The 20,514-nt window shown below is 50.3% G+C and overlaps 1 protein-coding gene across 3 annotated transcripts in view; it reads right to left on the reverse strand.

Moving 5' to 3' along the window:
- Positions 1–494: 494 nt before the first annotated feature.
- The window catches only part of POU6F1 (POU class 6 homeobox 1), a 31,705-nt gene continuing 11,685 nt past the window's right edge, over positions 495–20,514 (reverse strand). The window contains exons 4-12 of one of the 3 annotated variants that reach the window (XM_012450218.2): positions 19,276–19,495; positions 13,675–13,796; positions 12,569–12,794; positions 11,787–12,040; positions 11,016–11,144; positions 9,908–10,111; positions 6,274–6,415; positions 5,218–5,386; positions 495–4,256 (exon numbers count right to left, since the gene is read on the reverse strand). In XM_012450218.2, coding sequence (XP_012305641.2) covers positions 3,911–4,256; positions 5,218–5,386; positions 6,274–6,415; positions 9,908–10,111; positions 11,016–11,144; positions 11,787–12,040; positions 12,569–12,794; positions 13,675–13,796; positions 19,276–19,495 — 1,812 coding nt within the window. In that variant the 3' untranslated portion in view covers positions 495–3,910. The remainder of the gene's footprint in view (positions 4,257–5,217; positions 5,387–6,273; positions 6,416–9,907; positions 10,112–11,015; positions 11,145–11,786; positions 12,041–12,568; positions 12,795–13,674; positions 13,797–19,275; positions 19,496–20,514) is intronic. The other 2 variants (XM_012450221.3, XM_012450220.3) reach the window with 2 other exon arrangements.

Here is a 20,514-nt window from a genome sequence, read left to right on the forward strand (position 1 = left end):
ACCAACAGCACAGCTCTTGGAACCCAGAAAGCAGGGATCCAGGAAGTGGGCTTGGCAGAGAATTCTGGGGTCCTAGGTATAAGAAAGGTGATCTAAAGCCGGGCATGGTGGCTCATGCCTGTAATCCCAGCACTTTGGGAGGCTGAGGTGGGCGGATTACTTGAGGTTAGGAGTTCGAGACCAGCCTGGCCAACATTGTGAAACTCCATCTTAAAAAAAAAAAAAAAAAGAAAAGAAAGAAAGGTGATCTAAAAGGAGAAAGGAGAGACCCCATTGGTCCTGTAGACTGTGTGCCCTGTAGGGAAGGTCATGGTGGCAGAAGGGCTCAAGCAGGGACTTCTGAAGTGGGAATCCAGAGCACTGACCCCTGCTTTCTTGCAATGGGATTTTCCAGGCTGCAAGCTGACAGCAAAGGCTGTCACTTCCCTGGCCTCTGACACTGGTTCCCTTCTATCTCTACCCTGAGGAGTGAACAGGAAACAAGCAGACTGGACTAAAGAAAAAATACTGTTTATTCCACACAACTACATCAAGTGCTTCTTCCCCGTTCTCCTCTCCCCTTGCTACCCCTCCAGCCCTCAGGAGGCTTTGCCTGTGCTGGGAACAGTGAGAACCTCAGTGTCAGAGCCTGGTCCATGAAGCAGGAAGGAAATCTGGGCATGGGAAGGTAACTGGATTTCCAAGAACATGAAAACATCAGGGTCTCGCATTCCAAACTCATGTGTTCCTTAGTCCATTTGGCTGAATTCTTTCCCTGGACTTCACCTGGATAAAATGCCATGGTTAGTGCAGGGTCAAAGGCCCCAGCTGATTCACCAGGAAAGTTTTGGTCTTTCTTCCATTTAAAACAAAACAAACAAAACCCCACACAGTTAAACCATTTCTGTCCATTCTCCTCTCTTTCCATAGTAAGGGAGACACTAAGTTCTGGCTTAAGTCCAGAAGATGCTTCCAAAAGAAAATGTTTACCAACTCCCTTCAGAACCTGATGCTAACAAAAAAATAAATAAATCCACTTCCTAGGTGAGAGGTTCAGGCCCGAGCTGCCTCCTGGGGAGTCTTACACTGGGGGAGCAAGGGCAGAGGTCATAGGCCAGCGAGCTCTGCTTTGGGTACACATCAGGGAAACCCTGAACCCCCATGCCTGGAGAATTCAGCCGCAAACCTCCCAGCCCTGCTATTGTTCCTCTGAATGACCAACCCATCATTCCTGCAGAGGAGAAATGGTTTCATTCTAGCTCAGCCTTGGGAAGACAGATTTAAATAAGGGAGGGGCTGAGAAAGCATGGCCAGCCCTAATTTAGACCAGTGGTTCATGATTGTTTTCCCATCATGACACAGGCGTCCTCCTGCATGTACACCACCACAGACACACCCCGGATTATGTGCTATTCCCAGGGTACCAGCTGTGACCCATTTGTCGCTCTCAAAAAAGAAAGCATACATGAATGCAAGCATCTGAGCATGAAAACCTGCATCTCTCTATGAGTTTTTTTTTTTTTTTTCAAGATAGTCTTGCTTCGTCACCCAGGCTGGAGTGCAGTAGTGCAGTCTCAGCTCATTGTAACCTCCACCTCCCAGGTTCAAGCAATTCTCCTGCCTCAACCTCCCAAGTACCTGGGATTACAGGCATGTGCCACCACACCTGGCTAATTTTTGTATTTTTAGTAGAGACAGGGTTTCACCATGTTGGTCAGGCTGGTCTTGAACTCCTGACCTCAAATGATCTGCCCGGCTCAGTCTCCCAAAGTGTTGGAATTACAGGCTTAAGCCACCGCACCTGGCCTAATTTTTTGAAGTGTAAGTCACTGAATCCTTTATAAGCTCTGGAACTTAACTATTCTCACTGAAAACTAGTTTACAACACCCCTCCCAAATGACTTGTTATCTCATTGAGGCAGGTCGATAACCCTGAACTAGAGTGTGGAGCCTCCCTGTTGAGACATGCTCTCCTGGGAAGCTGGGTCAGGCAAGCTGCCCACTTGCTTCCTCACCTCTGCTACAATCTGGCAAGCACAGTTTGTCCAAATGCAGCAGGGCATGTGTGTGTGTGTGCGTGCGTGTGTGTGTATGTGCTAATTCAGCACAATAAGAGTGTGGCCACGCTGGCATTGCAGGGGCTGGGAGGGACCAATGGTAAGTAGGAAAGGAAACAGCACACCAGAGGAAGCTAGGCTAGGAGGTGGCTGAGCACCAGTGACTGACAGAGGTGGTGATGCGCCCCCGCCTGTCGGTGGCTTCCTCAGGGTCTATGATGGGAGGTGCAGTGGAAGCAGCTGTTAGAAACCAGCCTCTGTGCTGGGTGTGGTGGCTCATGCCTGTACTCCTAGCACTTTGGGAGGCCAAGGTGGGTGGATCACCTGAGGTCGAGAGTTCAAGACTAGCCTGGCCATCATGGTAAAACCCCATCTTTAAAAAACAAAAACAAAAACAAAAAAACAGCCTCTGTAAGGATAAGAGTACTGAAGAGAGGGATGGTTGACCCCCATGACTTGGGGCCCTTTATAGATGGTCTATAAAGCCAGCCTGTGCTCATCTAAGCAAATCTTAGTTCTCTCCTGACTTCCTGGAGTTACATACTGAATTTTAGGAGCTGTCCAACCAGAGTGAGGCTGGAAGCTCACTTCGCAGCTTGGATGAGAGCCAGCCCCCAAGGTACCACAGCTATCCTGTCTAGAGGCATAACCCAACCTGATCTAGGGGTGTTCTTGGCTCAGAGGACACTCAGGGGATTACTTACACATAGACATGGTCTGAGACTTGACAAAATGAGATTTCTCCTCCAGTATCCAAGGCTTAAAGTTACAAAGAAAATTAGAGTTAAGTCAACTTCCATAAGAGACCTTCCCGGACTCCTTTTTATTCAGGGATGCTGTTCTTTCCCCCAGGGCCTTGCTGTCTGGTTTACTGTTTAATTTGCTCCTTTTGAGAAGGCCCCAGCATTGGGTTGGGAATGCGTGTGGGGACAAGAGAAAGTCAGCATTCCTTTCCTTATTTTTCTCCAGAGTTGCCTGTTTGCTTGGGCAGTGGGATTTTCCAGGCTGCAAGTTTTCTTAACCCAAGATCTTTTTTGTGTGAGGGATGGCCATCAACAGAGACTAGATTAAAATCTGAAAGAATGGCCTTATTTTCTAAATTCCCAACCTGCTGCAGACCCAGGACAACTCCAGGACAGGTACAGTTCACTGTTGCTTCCTTCCAACATGGATTGCAAAAGAAAATGTTCTGTTTTAGTGCAAATTTCTCTGCAAAGGAACAGGGAGAGGTGGGAGAGAAGAGCCCATGTTCTGGCCCCAGGGGTTTGGGAACCTTCTGACCTTGAGGTCAAGGCAGACCTTGAGTCTGACCTTCTGAGCAGCACATCACACTTTTCTGAATTTTATCTCCTGGGTCCTTTCCATGCACCTGCAGGCAAAATGTGTGGGGAAGGGCAGTGTGAGGCTGTGGTTCCACTGGATGAGTCATCATACCTGCCACACTAACACAAAAGAGCAAAGGAGAAGAGAAGGTGGAAAGAGAATGCCATCAAAAGCCAGAGCTAATGGCCAGTGGTCCTTAGGAGCTGCTATAGCCCTGCCCCAAAGACAGTGAGTTTCTGGTTCCCCACCAGAATTCACCGTTCAGAAACCATGCTAGCAAAGTGCTTCTCTAAGCGACATCACAAATCCTCCTCTTTGGAGCAACCAGTCCAGGGCCTGGAGCTCTCATGTGGCCCCGTCTGGCCTCCCCATGATGTGAGATATGTGGGAGAGAAGAGGGACATTGACGCACATGCACATGATGGAGTCTCATGACCTGGGGCGAGCACAGCTGCATGTGGCAAAATGACAGATGCTGTCATGGCAGTGACGGCAGCCGGATGCCAAGGAAAACAGACAAAGTGCTAGAACACAGGGCCGGGGGCTGAGCCCTAAGGGATCTGAAAGACGTTCAGCTTGCTGGTGTTCTTCAGTGTCTGGCGCCGATTGCAGAACCAGACGCGCACGACCTCACGGTCATAGTTGAGCTCCTTAGCAATTTCAGTGATCTCCTGGCCTGTGGGCAGTGGGTTCTTCTCAAAATAGGCATTGAGAGCCTCTATGGCCTGGGGGGTGAAGGAGGTGCGGCGTTTGCGTTTCTTGGAGGGCTCGCCTCCTACAAACTCCATCAGGTTCTGCTGGCCTTCCTGGTTCCGCAGTTCAGCTTCATTTAGCCACTTTTCCAGCACTGGCTTCAGCTTCTGGGCACTCTTGGGTGTGATGTCCAGCTTCTCAAACCTGTGGGCAACCCACACCCAGGAAGAGGCAGGCAGTGAGAGCATCTCAGTCTCTCTGGCACATCCCACACCTAGGTGTAGGCTCCATCCTCAAGGCGCCACTCCGCTTGGGGCTGGTGAGACCATACCCAGTGCTCCCCTCACCACCTCGGCCAGGACCCCTCTAGCTTGGCCAAGCCCAGAAACCTCAGACCCTGTGATGCCCCCGGTCCTAACAGGGAGACCATTCCCATGACCTCGGCTCAGTCAGCAGTGCAATAATAATAGTCCAAATGCTTTATGAACAACCATTCTAGAATGTTCACCTAAATGAATGAAGTCCTTTGAAGAGTCGCCTTGGGAGGCCTCCAGTCACACTCCTATAGCAGCATCACTAACAAGTCAGGCCACTCTTTCTGGCTGAGCCTGGATGTGGCAACAGGATTCTCCACAGAATTCTAATGCTCACTCTAGTCTGACCTATGGAGCTGGCAGGCAGATGAAACCTTTCGGCCTCTACCCCTCCTGGTGCCAAAACCAGTTTATAAGTGGCTTACAGAAAACTCAGCTGTGTTACTTTATAGTCAAGGCTTATAAGAAGGGGGATGGGAGCATGATGAGGTATGGTGCGTTACAGTTAAGGGCCAGGATAGAATTGAAGTTCCCACTTCTGTGACTAATTTTACAGGCTGTACTCCTTTCCAACTAGAATTCCTCAGTGGATTAGGGTCTTGGGTTCCCAAAAGAAGACCATTTTAATGCCCAGGATTGGAGGATAAACTTCAGAGAGCCTCAGAAGGACAGGGTCAGTCTTTAACTACCCCAGGTGTTCATATCTACCCTGAAGGCGGTCTTCCTTATCTGGAAGAAGACTGGATCAAGGGGTCATATGGAAAAGGGGCAGGTGCCCAGGTTCTCATGAGTGTCCAGTGGCACCAGGCAGCTGAGCAGGTCCTAATCCTGTCTAGGGCCGTCTTACTCACCGGCAGATGGCTGACTGGCTGTAGGCTGGACCTTCCGTTGCAGTCAGAGCCTGACCCACCTGGGTCTGTGTAAGGCCCAGGGAAAGCCGCCGTATCTTAAAGTTCTTAGCAAACTCCCGGATCTCTTCTAAGTTGATCCCATCCTCATCCAGACTTGGAGTATGTGGCTCTAGGCCAGAGGGAGGGAGCAAGGATGAGTGTGTAAGATGGGAACTATCCCTGCTTATCTAGCTCATTGGTCAGGACTGACGCAGTAGTGAGAGATGAGGACATCTGGCAAAAGGCTCATGCACCCTCAAGACCCTTGTCACCTTTGTCCCCAAGACAAGCAAGACTTGAAGAAAAGGGGCCTAAACCCACCTCTCCAGGGATAAGGAGCTATTTTGAAGTTCTTCCAGCTCTAACTGCTGACCTGCCCCCATTCTCCTTAGGCCTGGCCTCAAACATGCCTGTTGGTCACCCACATTCCTCAAATACTGGGTGAGAGACCGCAGTGGAGACAGCCCATGGCTCAGCCTCTCCAAGAAGCAGCCATCCATCTAGCTAAACAGCCTTCACTGTCATTGTGCCCAAAGTCCTCCTCAATAGGAATAGAAATTAAAAAGCCAGTCCCTGCCAAGCATGGTGGCTCATGCCTGTAATCCCAGCACTTTGGAGGCTGAGGCAGGTGGATCACCTGATGTCAAGAGTTAGAGACCAGCTTGGCCAATGTGGTGAAACCCTATCTCTACTAAAAATACAAAAAATTAGCTGAGTGTAATGGTGGGTGCCTGTAATCCCAGCTACTCAGGAGGCTGAGACAGGAGAATCACTTGAACCCAGGAGGTGGAGGTTGCAGTGAGCGGAGCTCGAACCACTGCACTCCAGCTTGGGCAACAAGAGTGAAACTCCATCTCAAAAAAAAAAAAAAAAAAAAGCCGGCCCCTCACCTTAGGCCTCTGCCCTTCCCCTTTGGACCCCAGGATGTTTATCAAGGAAAGCAGCATCTGAAGGGGTTGGGGTGCCCAAATAAATGCCTCCCCGCTTGTCCATACTCCTCCTCTAGGAGCCACTTACTAGATACCAACTGGCTGACAGTGGGGGTCTCTGAGCAGGTAATTGGGATAGGAGCAGAGGCAGATGGCTTGGCTGCTGGAGCTGGGCTGGCGATGACCACAGCAGGCTGGGGCACTGTTGGTGTGGGCTGGATGGGCTGCATCTGTGAAAGGAGAGACGACAAGGCTTTGCTGCCCTCTGCCAGGCTCAGGGAGCTGGACCCTGGGTGGACCACAGGCAGGGCAAAAACAGGCATGAAATCCTCACGAATGCAGGACATTCCCACCTGGGCCCTATCATAAAGCAAGACTAGGCTGGGCACAGTGGCTGACGCCTGTAATCCCAACACTTTGAGAAGCCAAGGTGGGAAGATCACTTGAGGTTGGAAGTTTGAGATCAGCCTGGGCAACATGGCAAAATCCTGGCTCCACTAAAAATACAAAAATCAGCTAGGCATGGTGGTGGGCGCTTGTAATCCCAGCTACTCAGGAGGCTGAGGCAGGAGAATCACTTGAACCTGGGAGGCAGAGGTTGCAATAAGCCGAGATCATGCCACTGCACTCCAGCCTGGGTGACAGAGTGAGACTTCACCTCAAAAAAAAAAAACAAAAAAAACCCCACAAGACTAGAAGCTTCTTATTAACACCCACCCAATAATACTCAGTTATACTAAATAAGCACAGCAACCTGCCCTACCAGTGCAGAGCTTCACACCCACCTGTGACACAGGTAGGTGAGAGGCTCAGAAAAGGTTCAGTACACTTGGCCAAAGCGCCAACAAGTGCCCACGCTTGGGATAACTGCTTCCAAATCTCTGCCCTCAAAGAAGCAACTCGACCTGCTTAGAGCCTCTCAGGCCCCAAATGCGCATGAATGGGGAAACTGATAGATGGCTTTTAGTATCTCTCCACCATGAGAGACTGTGTAGCCACTGAAAAGGAGAAGGTATACCTCTTAACTACTCTGACGTCTGAGTCACAACCCTAAGTGAAAAAAGTAAGGTGAAAATCAGTTTTGACCAGGTACGGTGGCTCATGCCTGTAATCTCAGCACTTTGGGAGGCCAAGATGGTTGGATCAGGAGTTCGGGACCGGCCTGGCCAACATAGTGAAACCCCATCTCTTACTAAAAATACAAAAATTACCCAGGCATGGTGGCACGCACCTGTAATCCCAGCTTCTTGGGAGGCTAAGGCAGGATAATTGCTTGAACCCAGAAGGCGGAGGTCACAGTAAGCCGAGATTGTGCCACTGCACTCCAGCCTGGGCAACAGAGTAAGACTCCGTCTCAAAAAATAAAAAATAAAAAATTTTTCAAAATAAAATCAGTTTTTATGGAATAATGCCTTTACGAAATACATATGAATTTCCAGAAAAACAAAATCTTGAGGCATATTAAGTGAGCTATCAAAAGAAATTGTCTCTGGAGATGGAATTAAAAGAGCTTTTTACTTTTTACATTACACAAAATATTGGAATTTTTGTAAAAACCACCTATCATGTTTGCAATCAGGGGAAACTATAAATATATGAAAGTATTTGGTACGATTTAAGAAACAAAAAGCTTTCTAGGAAGTACAGATTTCTCCAGGATGGTTCTGTTTCCTGGATTCTACCCCGGTACGTCTCAAATCCATTGCTTCTTCATCCCCAGGGCCTTTGCCTTAGTTCAGAGCTCCTTGCCTCTCCCTGGAGCTGTTTAAACTGCCTCACCACAGTCCAGTCCCTGAAACCATGTGAATAACAGGGATTTTTTGTTTTGAGATGGAGTCTCACTCTGTCGTCCAAGCTGGAGTGCAGGGGTGCAAACTCAGCTCACCACAACCTCTGCCTCCTGGGTTCAAGTGATTCTCCTGCCTCAGCCTCCCGAGTAGCTAGGATTATAGGCACCCACCACCACACCCAACCAATTTTGTATATTTAGTAGAGATGGGGTTTCACCGTATTGGTAAGGCTGGTCTCGAACTCCTGACCTCAGGTCATCCGCCTGCCTCAGCCTCCCGAAGTGCTAGGATTACAGGTGTGAGCCACTGCACCCAGACTGTAACAGTGATTTTTTAAAAAATTTATTATCTCAGCTGGGCATGGTGTTGCATGCCTGTAATCCCAGTACTTTAGGAGGCTGAGGTGGGCCAATCACTTGAGTCCAGGAGCTAAAGATCAGCCTGGGCAACGTGGCAAAACCCTGTCTCTACAAAAAATACACAAAATAGCCAGGCATGGTGGTGCGCACCTGTAGTACCAGCTAATGGGGAGGCTGAGGTGGGAGGATTGATTGAGCCTAGGAGCAAAGGTTGCAATGAGCCAAGGTCACATCACTGCACTCCATCAGTTTTGGCATGGGCAACAGAGCAAGACCCTGGTCTCAAAAAAAAAAAGCACATCTGGTCAGCCATTTCCTTGCTAAAGCCCTTCTACCTGATGATGGTAATAACAAGAAGAACTACTGTTTGTTTTTCAAGTGCTTTCTGTGCGCTAGTGTTCATTGCCTATGTATAACGTATCCTTAAGTGTTCACAACCTTCTGAAGTTGGTACCCTTATGATCCCTATTCACAGAGGAAGCTAAGAGGTCCTGCACAAAGCTTGGATGTGCATACTGCATTTGCAAAACACTGGCCTTATTATCACCGGAGAACTTAGAAATGCAAACTCTTGGACCCCACTTCAGATCTACTAAATAAGAAACTCTGAGGTGGGACCCTGGAATCTTCATTCCGGCAAGCCCTTCGGGGATTCTGCTGTACAGGCGTGAGAACTACTGCTCTAGCCTGCCATACTTGCTGCAGTTCCTGAAGGTGGAACACTCTTACATCCAGCTCCTCCCTTTGTATCTTTAGAGATGGGGTCTTGCTGTGTTGTCCAGGCTGGAGTGCAGTGGCTGTTCACGGCCATGATCATCGTACACGGCAGCCTTGAACACTTTGCCTCAAGTGATCCTCTGTGTCAGCCTCCTGAGTAGCTGGGACTACAGGTGAGCACCACCACGCCTGGCTTCAACTCTGTATGATGGTCCAACGTCCCTTATCTATGAAGCCTTGCTAACCCCCAAGTTTGTAGAGAGCTTTTTTCTCTGGGGCCCCAAACCACCTTATTTGTATGTCCCTGTGAGTTTTTCCCACTGACTTGTAACTGTCTCTAATGTCAAGCTACCTAAGGCTAGGAGGGCATCATATTCATCTTTGTGTTTTCAGCACTTGGGAAAAAGTAGGCACTCAAAAAATACTCCTAGAATGAGCAATGAGTAAATCAGAGTCACAGTGCAGAGTGGAGGGGTGGAGGGATGGAGGGGTAGAGGAGGGGTACAAAACTGACTTCCCAGGGCTTTTCAGAGGTTATTCACCCTAAAGCTGATCCTGGCCCAGTCTACTTTGACCACCACCTAGCTCCCTGACCTTCTTAGAACAGCACTGGCCTCTGAGGGCACATACACATATTTTGATTGCATGTGAGTAGGGGGTCTTGTGGTGCTGTTTCCCTGGGCAGAACCTGTGTGGACACAAGTGGGCTTTCTACTCTGGGACCTCCCCGACTTTAGGAGGTACCCGGCTTTCCTAGGAGTTTCAGAAGACACTGTCCTGCCTGGCAGTCTGGAGGGACGCAGCCGTGCCAAATAGCAGATCCTGCCCAACCCCCCACCACCCCCAGCCCTTGTACCTCACTCTTAGCAGGGGACTCAGGTGTGCTTGGCTTCCGGACAGCCACAGGTGGAGGCAGGGGGCTGCTGGCCAGGGTTGCAATCACCTGGCCCTGGGCGTTCAACAACAGTTGGGGGGTCACGGCCTGGACCTGGAGGCTTTGGGCTGGTGCTGGAGCCGCCACACTAGCTGAGTTCACTACCCATGGAAGGGTTCCAATAACCTGGGAGGAAATAAGGCAGGGACCCCAGGAGTGAGGACAGCGTCCAGCTCCACCCCAAACCCAAATCCCCACACCACCAGGGAAGAGACTAATGGACAAATCACTCAACCCACTCTGGCCTGTTTCTGCATTAGTAAAACGCAGGATTCACACTCTAGAGGCTACTTCCTTTATTCCAGCCTCAGAGCTATGGTGGAGCAGGAATATGTCTGGATATGGATTCAGAGAGACCTGCCTTGTTCTGCCACATTTTAGCTGTGTGGCTTAATTGCTCTGAACCTCAGCCTTTTGTCCTGTAAGATGGGAATAAAAATTCCATCTAGCCAGGTGAGGGGGCTCACGCCTGTAATCCCAGCACTTTGAGAGGCTGAGGCAGGTGGATCATGAGGTCAGGAGTTCAAGACCAACCTGGCCAAGATGATGAAACCCAGTCTCTACTAAAAATACAAAAATTAGCCAGGCCTGGTGGTGGCTACTGGGGAAGCTGAGGCAGGGAATTGCTTGAACCCAGGAGGTGGAGGTTGCAGTGAGCTGAGATCGCGCCACTGCGCTCCAGCCTGGGCAACAGAGTGAGACTCCGTCTAAAAAAAATAATCTGTATCTAATAGATTTGTACTCCAAACAAAGTGAGATGATGTCTGAAAAAGCACCTAGCACAAAGCCTGACCACAAGATGGGTGCTCCATAAATGAAAACCACCACCTAAAGTGAGTACCTCCAGGACAGGAAGGTGGCTACATCCCTGCCCAGCTTTAGCACTGGCAGAAAGCCGCCATACAGGAGATAAGAACAACAGCTTGACATCTATTCAAGTTTCTATAACCCACAGCCCACATCCTGGCTGCCTTCCCCTGGCCAGCCTCTCCACAGTCCCCACCCTCCAGCCCTGTCTTTGGCCACTTGCCTGTCCCTGAGCATTGGTGAGGATCTGACTGCTGATCCCTGGCATGCTGGGAATGGCGCTGGTAATGACCGGAGCTGTAGTGAGAGAGCCCAGGATCTGGGTCTGTCCTCCAAGGGAAGCAGCACTGATCTGTGGGTGGAGGAAGAGCCTTGCTCAGAAGCCAAGGGGTGAAAAGAGCCCTGGGCAGAGGGGAGAGGGCACTGGGGTGGGTAGATGTGAATGTGGGCTTCAGGCCCATGTCTACCGGCTGGATGGTTTCCAGGGCTAGGGGCTGCAGGGGTCAGCAGGGAAGGGTGGGGCTGCAGTCACGGAAAAATAACTCTGGTTAATCTTTCAGGCCAGGCCTGGGAAGGTAGAAGGGCCACACTGGAGAGGCTGATGTGATCCTAGTCACATCTGACAGCTCCCACTGCCAAGCCAAGAGCCATACTGGACAGACACCAGCATAGAGCTATAAGCTCTGGCTGCACCTTAGTGATAGCCCACAAGTTTTCAATCCCCAGACATCATCCCACCCTCCAAGCCTGGTCCAGTGGTCGAGGTTCTGAAGAATGTGCCCAGCCCTCTTGGCAGAGGTTGTCTGCTTTTATCTGGGATGGAAGGGCTGGCAGCTGCGAGGAGAAGGCCTCAGAGGGAGCCCATCTCTGCTGATGTGTTGGAAAAGGGCTGTTTTCGGGGGGGCTCGTCCTTCACTGTGGGAAGGGTCAGTTCCACCCTTGGCCCGTGATTCCGTCCATCCCTGGTCAGACCTGGGTGAGGGCAGCAGCTTACGATTCCTGGGCTAAATGCGAAGCCGGCAGGCTGGATGGTGATCTGTGGGGGGGTATCCACTGGCTTGGGGGTAGGGGCAGCAGCGGTGGCAGCAGTGGGCTGTGGGAGGATGGCAGGTGTGGTCTGCAGCAGTGGCTGGGTCTGGAACAGCGTCTGGGGCTGGGCTGGTGGCCGGGGTTGGGCTGTCGAGGAGGCCTGCACTGGTGGGGCAGCTTGTACGGGTGCCGGAAGAGCGGTGTTCAGCACAGCAGCTGCTATGGAGCAAGGCAGAGACAGAGGTGCTCAAACACCTAGCCACCGCCCACAGTGGCTCCAATCCCGGGGGATCTGGCACAAGAAGGAGAGGGGGTGGGGGCAGTGGGCACAGTGGGGCAGGCAGCCATGATTCCCTTGATCCTCGAAGGGCTGGTGTGTGCCAGCATCTCTCATCCCCCCTCCCTGGGGCCAGGAGATGTGTAGGTTCAAGAACCAGACGTTGACTCTTCTTGCATTCCTTCCCAGGAGGCTGGTCATGGGGTGAGTTCTGCGCTGGGGGAGAGGGGCAGTCTCAGACAGCTGGCTGAAGTAAAACAGGCCTGCAGGGCCAGTGTGGTGTCACAGCCTACAGTCCCGAGGTGGTGCAGCAGCTCTGCGGCCAGGTGCCCAAGACACCGGATCCGGACTCCAGGGCGGTTGCCCTGGGTGGGCCGTGGGTTCTGAGTCCAACATGGCAAGCACGCTTGCAGGGGTGCAGTGGAGGGTGGTGGGGGGCCTGGTGCAGTCCTGGGAAGAGTTGCCGTTACCTTGAAGACCGGCTAAAGGTGGCTTGAAAATTCCCCCCGTAGGAGAAGCAGCGGTCAGTCCTGGGAGGGCAGCCACGGTTGCTGTAGGAATTGTCCACACGGCCAGCCCCTGCTGACCAGCCACTTGACCTGCAATACTGATGGGGATAAGAAGAGGTTGAGTAACTGCCCCTGCTGGAACCATAACTCCTGTCAGAACTGTGGCTAAGTTTTCCTGAGTCAAGACCTGCAAAAGCAAACAAGATTTCAAAAAGAAAAGAAAAAATAAAAAATCAACATTGACAGCGCAAACACTGGGTCTCTGAGACCCAGCTGAGCACAAACAAAGCATTCTGAGGGTGATGGGGCAAAGGCCACATGAGGATGGGGAAGAGCCAAACCCTAGCTGGAGGCCCAAACGTTTGAGGGGGTGCCTGTATCTACTATCCCGCCTCCAGAGAAGTCGCCCAAATCTAGGGCAAGGCGGCCCTGCTCATAGGAAGGGAAGGGGGCACAGGTCTCCCACACCAGAGTCTGCTGCCTGCCAGGCCTTCCTCGGGCCCTTGCTGACTGGCCAGAGGGCAGAGGCTGATGGAACCAAGTGGTCAAGGGCCCACAGAGGCCTCCGAGAAGTTTCTGATGGACCATGCCCTTGGCTGGATGCCTCGGAGTCAGGGCATGTAGGGAAAGGCACAGAGAACGCTGCCTGCCTGCAAGATCCTGAAGGCAGCCTCTCATGGTGCTGGGGCCACTCCCTGGCTCTAAATGAGGACTCTGAACAATCCATTAACTCTTTCCAGGCACCCACTGGAGGGCCGGCAAGGGTATTCACTCAGTCATTAAATAAACAAAAACTCTGGCTGCATGAAAGAGTTAATGTTATTTCTACAATCCTGGCTGGACCCAAGGAGTTGATCCTGCAAATGCAGATCCCCTTTTCCAAATGGGCCTGATCTAGGCAGGGGTGAGGCTGGAGGTGCCTAGTAGGAGAGTCCCTCCCTCAAGCCACAGACCCGTCACTGTCCTGCCCAATGAAGTTCCCAGACCCCATAGCTTCCCCATGCTGGCTGTCCCATGCCCCACTCCTGCCCTCGACCCTCTGTCCAGCTCCCGGGGGCAGCCCTTACCTGGGGGGCAGCTTGTACAGCCAGCGGTGTCAGGGTCTGCGATGCCTGAGGCTGGCTCGGGGCTTGGCTGAAGGTGGCAATGGCAGGGGCAGGGCTCGGAGGGATCCCCGGGGGTGACTTCACTTCAAGGCATTGAGAGAAAGAAGGACAAGCATTGAACCTGACGTGAGTGGAAGGGTCACCACAGCAGTACATGACATCCCATCTGCAGCCTGTAGCAGTGACCCTCAGTCCCATGCTGCATTGCTTCAGAGCCCCAGATCAATCGTCGGACTTCCCTGGCCCATCAGACAGCTTCCTGAATGCTACAGTAGTGAGCCTAGGAGGCTGGGGAGCCCTGTGCTAGTTCTGGAAGGTTAACCACCCCTTCCCACATCTAGCTGAAGGAGATATGTGGGTGAGTGTTAGCCCTCATTTTCTGACCCTGTAAGAACTGTCATATTGTCAACAGAGGGGCCTGAAGCACACACATGTCAGGGAGGGTTGGAGCTAGAATTGATGGGAGCAGCTGTCTTTGGTTCATCCAGCCACTGAATCACTGTTTGCCGCACCTCCAGGCTACTTTTTGATGCAGCTGCTGGCTTGGGGAAGGGGCAGGAGTTCCTGAAGGGTAAAGTCCTGCAAGCAACAGTCCCTGAAAATTGGACAGGGTCTGTGCTGCACTACAGAATCACAGGGGGCTCTCCAGGACAGCCAGCTTTTATCTGCCATTCCCTGAGGTCTAAAGTCAAGTGAGCAGCTTCGATGAGCTTCTAAAGGAACTTCCTGTGACCTGCAACTTTTTGCCTGTTCTTGGTACCTTGGCCTATGCAGGTACTGGTGTACCCCCACCAGGAAACTTCTTCACAGCCACACAACAATGAGGAGAAGGGTTATTATTTAATATATGGTGAGTTAAAAGGAGCCTAGGAGTTGAGTGATGGATATTGGACCAGATCAGTGGTTTCTTTTTAATTTTTTTTTTTTTTGAGACGGAGTTTTGCTTTTATTACCCAGGCTGGAGTGCAATGGCGCGATCTCGGCTCACTGTAACCTCCACCTCCCGGGATCAAGGGATTCTCCTGGTTCAGCCTCCCAAGTAGTTGAGATTACAGGTGCATACCACCATGCCCAGCTAATTTTTTTCTTGTATTTTTAGTCAGACAGGGTTTCTTTTCTTTTTTTTTTTGGAGATGGAGTTTCGCTCTTGTTACCCAGACTGGAGTGCAATGGCGCGATCTCGGCTCACTGCAACCTCCGCCTCCTGGGTTCAGGCAATTCTCCTGCCTCAGCCTCCTGAGTAGCTGGGATTACAGGCACGCGCCACCATGCCCAGCTAATTTTTTATATTTTTAGTAGAGATGGGGTTTCACCATGTTGACCAGGACGGTCTCAATCTCTTGACCTCGTGATCCACTCGCCTCGGCCTCCCAAAGCGCTGGGATTACAGGCGTGAGCCACCGCGCCCAGCAAGACAGGGTTTCACCGTGTTGGCCAGGCTAGTCTGAAACTCCTGACCTTAAGTGATCTCCCCACCTCAGCCTCCCAAAGTGCTGGGATTATAGGCATGAGCCACCATGACTGGCCAGATTCGTGGCTTCTTAATACTGCTGGGCATATATTTCCAGGCTTTAATCTGGGCCTACTGAATCAGAATGTCCAGGAGTGGAGGCTAGTTACCTCGCCTCTCTTCTTTCCTTTAAAGCTTCCCCTGCGATATGGCCAAGAGTGGGAACCACTAAATCACATAACTGCAAGGGTTTGTCCAATGCTGCAGTCCTGGCCCATGTTTCAATTTGGGAAGGTGTCAACCTAACTCAGGACTATACTGTTCACAGCATATAACAATAAAACCCAGGTAGTTTAAGGAATTAAAGAGACAAGCATACACCAACAAAGGCCTTATAAAATAGTAAAAGAAAACAAAATAACAGGTTTATCTCCTCTGTGGAGGGAAGATACATTTCTAACTACTGAAAAAATAAAAAATCAGGCTGGGTGCAGTAGCTTACGCCTGTAATCCCAGCACTTTGGGAGGCTGAGGAGTTGCCAGACCAGCCTGAGCAACAAAACAAGATGCTATCTCTAAGAAAAAAATAAAAATGAATTAAAAAAATAAAACAGAAAAAAAATCAGCAAACATAAAGAGAGACTGAATATATGAAAAATTTTAAAACATTTTGTTGGACAAAATGCAAGAAAACATAGCAAGTAAGTGAGAAAATGGGAAAGTGACAAACATAAATGATGAAAGCTTACCCTCTAAAGAAGCAAAATATTCGTTTTATTAGGGCATATTTAGCAGGACCATGGAGTCCAAGGTTTTACATACATTAGGGCTTCTACTGCTTCCCGCTAGACTGTACGGAAAGACTAAATGAACTCACAGAACCATCACCAATGTACCTGCTTCTCCACAGCACCACTCAATAGTTTTGATTGGTTTTGTTTTTTTGAGATAGGGTCTTACTCTGTCATCCAGTCTGGAGTGCAGTGGTGCGATCTCAGCTTCCCAGGCTCAAGTGGTCCTCCCACCTCAACCTCCCGAGTAGCTGTAACTATAGGCATGTGCCACCACTCCTGGCTAATTTTTAATTTTTTTGTAGAGAGGGGGTTTTGCCATGTTCCCCAGGCTGGTCTGGAACTCCTGAGCTCAAGCAGTCTGCCTGCCTCAGCTTCCCAAAGTGCTGGGACTACAGGCATGAGCCACCATGCCCACCCACCGATATAGATTTTATCACCACTTACTTATTTCCTGGCTTAACAGGATGTCACACTTTATAGTCAATTACTTTTCTTCTCATTGATAGCAAGATTTTATATTTTCCATGAAATGACTTACTCCTATGTTAACAATTAATTTCCCTTCAAAGGGAATTTTATTTATTTTATTGTTATTATTTTTTGAGATGGAGTCTTGCTCTGTTGCCCAGGCTGTAGTGCAATGGTGTAATCTCAGCTCACTGCAACCTCTGCCTCCTGCCGGGTTAAAGTGATTTTCCTGCTTCAGCCTCCAGAGCAGCTGAGACTACAGGAGTGCACCACCACGCCTGGCTAATTTTGATATTTTTAGCAGAGGTGGAGTTTTACCATGTTGGTCAGGCTGGTTTCAAACTCCTGACCTCAGGAGGTCTGCCTGTCTAGGCCTCCCAAAATGCTGGGATTACAGGTGTGAGCCACTGTGCCTAGCCTCAAAGGAAATTTTAGTAGACTATATCACACACAAAAATTTTTAAAGGACCAATACAAAAACATTCAAAGCAGCACTGTTTATGAAAATGAAAACCCAGACAATTTGACAATGGCCAAAACCAGAAGCAGGTGTGTGACTCTATGTCAATAAAAGACAAACATACATGAAATTATGTTGTGGTGTCACACTACTTAGTCTACCTTTAGTGGCCACACCAATAAAAATATGTATGTGTGACAAAGACTGGATAGTAATTTAGAGTGACACAAACCAATAGATTCTGTTTTCATCCTGAAAAAGTTTCCTGTTACTTAGTTTTGTTTTGTTTTATTTTTTATTTTATTTTTTTATTTTTGAGATGGGAGTCTTGCTCTGTCACCCAGGCTGGAGTGCAGTGGCATGATCTCAGCTCACTGCAACCTCTGTCTCCTGGGTTCAAGTGATTCTCCTGCCTTAGCCTCCCAAGTAGCTGGGACTACAGGTATGTGCCACCAAACCTGGCTAATTTTTTGTATTTTTAGGAGAGTCAGGGTTTCACTGTGTTAACCAGGATGGTCTCAATCTCCTGACCTCGTGATTCACCCACCTCAGCCTCCCAAAGTGCTGGGATTACAGGCATGAGCTACCTCGCCCGGCCTGTTTTGTTTTAATAACAGGAAACCCTTCTTCTTCTTCTTTTGTTTTTCTTTTTTTTTGAGACAGAGTCTCACTCTGTCACCCAGACTGGAGAGCAATGGTGTGGTCTAGGCTCACTGCAACCTCTACCTCCCAGGTTCAAGTGATTCTCCCGCCTCAGCCTCCCAAGTAGGTGTGACTACAGATGGGTGCCACCACACCCAGCTAATTTTTGTATTTTTAGTTGAGACGGGGTTTCACTATGTTGGCCAGGCTGGTCTCAAACTCCTGACCTCATGATCCACCCACCTTGGCCTCCCAAAGTGTTGGGATTACAGGCGTGAGCCACTGCACCCAGCGGGAAACCCTTCTTAACACTGCACACCTAGAAAGTTTCCATCTCTCTAAGCTTGCAGCTTAGGTGGTGCCATCAAAATACCTCCCTTAGCTGCTTGATGATGACTAAAATTCCTTTATAGAGGAGGAGCCTTTTGTAAAAGGCTTAGACACACAAACCCCTGGAAGAAGACGCACACTACGCAAACACTCATGAAAATCATTGATTTAGGATCCATTTCGGAGAGTGGATTTGGATAAGGAGCAGAATTAAGGCACCAGAGGAAATGAGCTATGAAGATGGATAAATGGGTGAAAGGGAAGTGAGGGCACAGGGCACAGTGAATACACCTGAGAAACCTCCCCTGTTTTCTGAAAAGGGGTTCCACTTCACAATGACTATGCTGAATGGAAGGAGTGGCAGACGCAGGGTCCTTGTCTTCCCTGCCTGTTCTCCAGGGCACTGCCCCTTGGGAACAGGTGATGACCCATCCTGGCCTCAAAATGGAAGCAGAGCATTTCCAGGCTAGGGAAAAATGGTCATGTCTCTTGTCATTTCTTTATCCAAAAAGTAAAGAAAATGACTAAGGTTACTAGGGTTCCAAGGAATTCATATACTGATGTGAAGGTAGGGCAAGTAATGTGTGCTCATGCGGTTTTCTTGTTAAGGAGCTGTTGCTCTCTGAAGTTTGCATGTTCTCATTTGCTTTCTTCTTGCCTTTTCTTCTTGGCCCACCCCCACCAGTCCAGATCTCCAGTCAAGGGGAGGGGGAATGTACAGCAGAAGTCAAGGGGAAATGAATTGGGATGTTCTGGGGAAACTGAAAAAGGAGGCCCAAAGCTTCCTGCAAAAGGAGATGACTACTCTGCAAGTGTTAATGAGGAAGACTGATGAGAGGGTGCCCCAAGGCCAGGGAGCAGTGCCTGATCCCCCACAGCTCAGCCTCTTCAACAGCCCAGGCTGTCCCACTGCAATACTGCAAGAGAATCACACTCACACCTTAAGGTCATCTTTGGAGTTCTACAAGATCCTACCTAATCTGTATCTTTAATCTGAGGCAGGTAAGATGCCCTCCCATCCTCCTCAGCTCCTGGGACTTCCCAGCTCTGCTACAAAAAAGACTGAGTTGGAGAGGCTGGCAGGATCCTGAAGGTCCAGTCCTCTCTGCACTGGGCCTGAGAATGTGATTTAGATCTAGGGCCCCCTGAGGTTGATTCAATCCCCTGAGCTGAGTGCTACCAGTCTCCTCCCACCTCACCCTGATCCATCCCAGTTTAGGCCTGGAAGTGACTCAAACTAGATCTAAAGCTCCAGAAACAAAGAGTGTAGAGGAGCCCTGGCAGCTGACCAGAGGCACAGGCTGTGGCCAGAGGCTGTCCAGTGGGCAGGCAGACCAGACCCTAAAACCACCTGGGCCCCAGGGACTCATGCTGGCTCCCCAGGGACCACGGGACTCAGGACTCAGGTGGAGCAGTACCAGGTGGGGGCGATGGCCTCGTACCAGTTGCCTCTGCAGAGGAGCCCAGGTTGTCTGGCCCAGCTTCACCAGCAGCTTGACTGGCTTCAGCAGGGTCTCCACTCTGGGAGCCCTCGGCAGCCACGCCCTCCAGTCCTTTGCTCTCTTCCTCAGCAGGGAGCTGGGCATCCACTCCGACTTCCAGCACTCGGATGGTCTCATGACCTGACATCACGATGACCTGCAAGCAGAGGATGGAGACACTGCTGGGGGACGGGCTGGTAGAGCCACAGGATCCAAAGCTCTGGGTATGGCTGGGGGGGGCGGGGGGGCGGCACTTCGGGATGTAGACCTTCTGTCCAGAGGGCTGTGTGCTCTGTGAGAATTCCAGAGCCTGGAGCAGGCTGCAGCTCCCTGATTCCAGGGAAGGAGCTGCTGGAGGAAAGCAGGCCCTGGTGACAGGGAGAAGGGCCTGACACAAGCTAGAAAATGTCCCTCAGAGCCAGATCATTTGGGAGCTAATTTCTCTTTGTTCCATCTCTTGGACTCAGTGCAGGGAGTGGTGGATGGCCTATCCTACAACTTGGAAGGATGTCCTCTTGGCAGCTAGGATATTGGCACATGGCTCCGAGGGCTCCTAACATGGTACCCACAGCTTAAGACGAGCCAGGAAGCAAATCCCTCTTCACTTCCCTTGAAACTATCTGAAAGTTCCCCAAAGATAAAGGGATGGAAAACGAATGCTCTAAAATGCCGAGTAAATTTTATGGTCCATGATTCCTTTATTTCCAAAACTCTGGAATAAAGGCTCAATTTCCCTGCAAGCTAAATTCCTAAAACAAAGGTCAAGAATCCCTAAGAAGCAGGCTCTCCTTCTCTGCCTGGCGCCGCTCCTGGACTGCAGCTTTTTATCCTGTGGGCCTGTGGCTCCTGTCCTGCCACCTGCTGTGGGCATGCTCAGACCTCAAGGGCAATCTCCATGCATGAGCAATGCAGGCGGACCTTGAGTCTCCTCAGAACACGGTCTCCCTCCCATGCCCAGACGCCCCACACTGGCTCTTCATCACCAGCACAGTAGCCCTGCCAACTGGGCCATTCAAGAATCAGAGACAAAGTCTGTAAATTAAACAGCTTTGTGTCAGGCCTCTCTGCATCTGGCCTGTGCCTGAAATCACTCTCATAACACACTCTTTAAGCCTGAAAGTGGATCCAGCCAAACTGGGCTGGAAAAACTGACAATGTGACCCATCAGGAGAATAT

The sequence above is a fragment of the Aotus nancymaae genome, unplaced genomic scaffold, assembly GCF_030222135.1.
Source record: "Aotus nancymaae isolate 86718 unplaced genomic scaffold, 86718_ANA_hifiasm-v0.15.2.pri h1tg000016l, whole genome shotgun sequence".
Taxonomy (NCBI): domain Eukaryota; kingdom Metazoa; phylum Chordata; class Mammalia; order Primates; family Aotidae; genus Aotus; species Aotus nancymaae.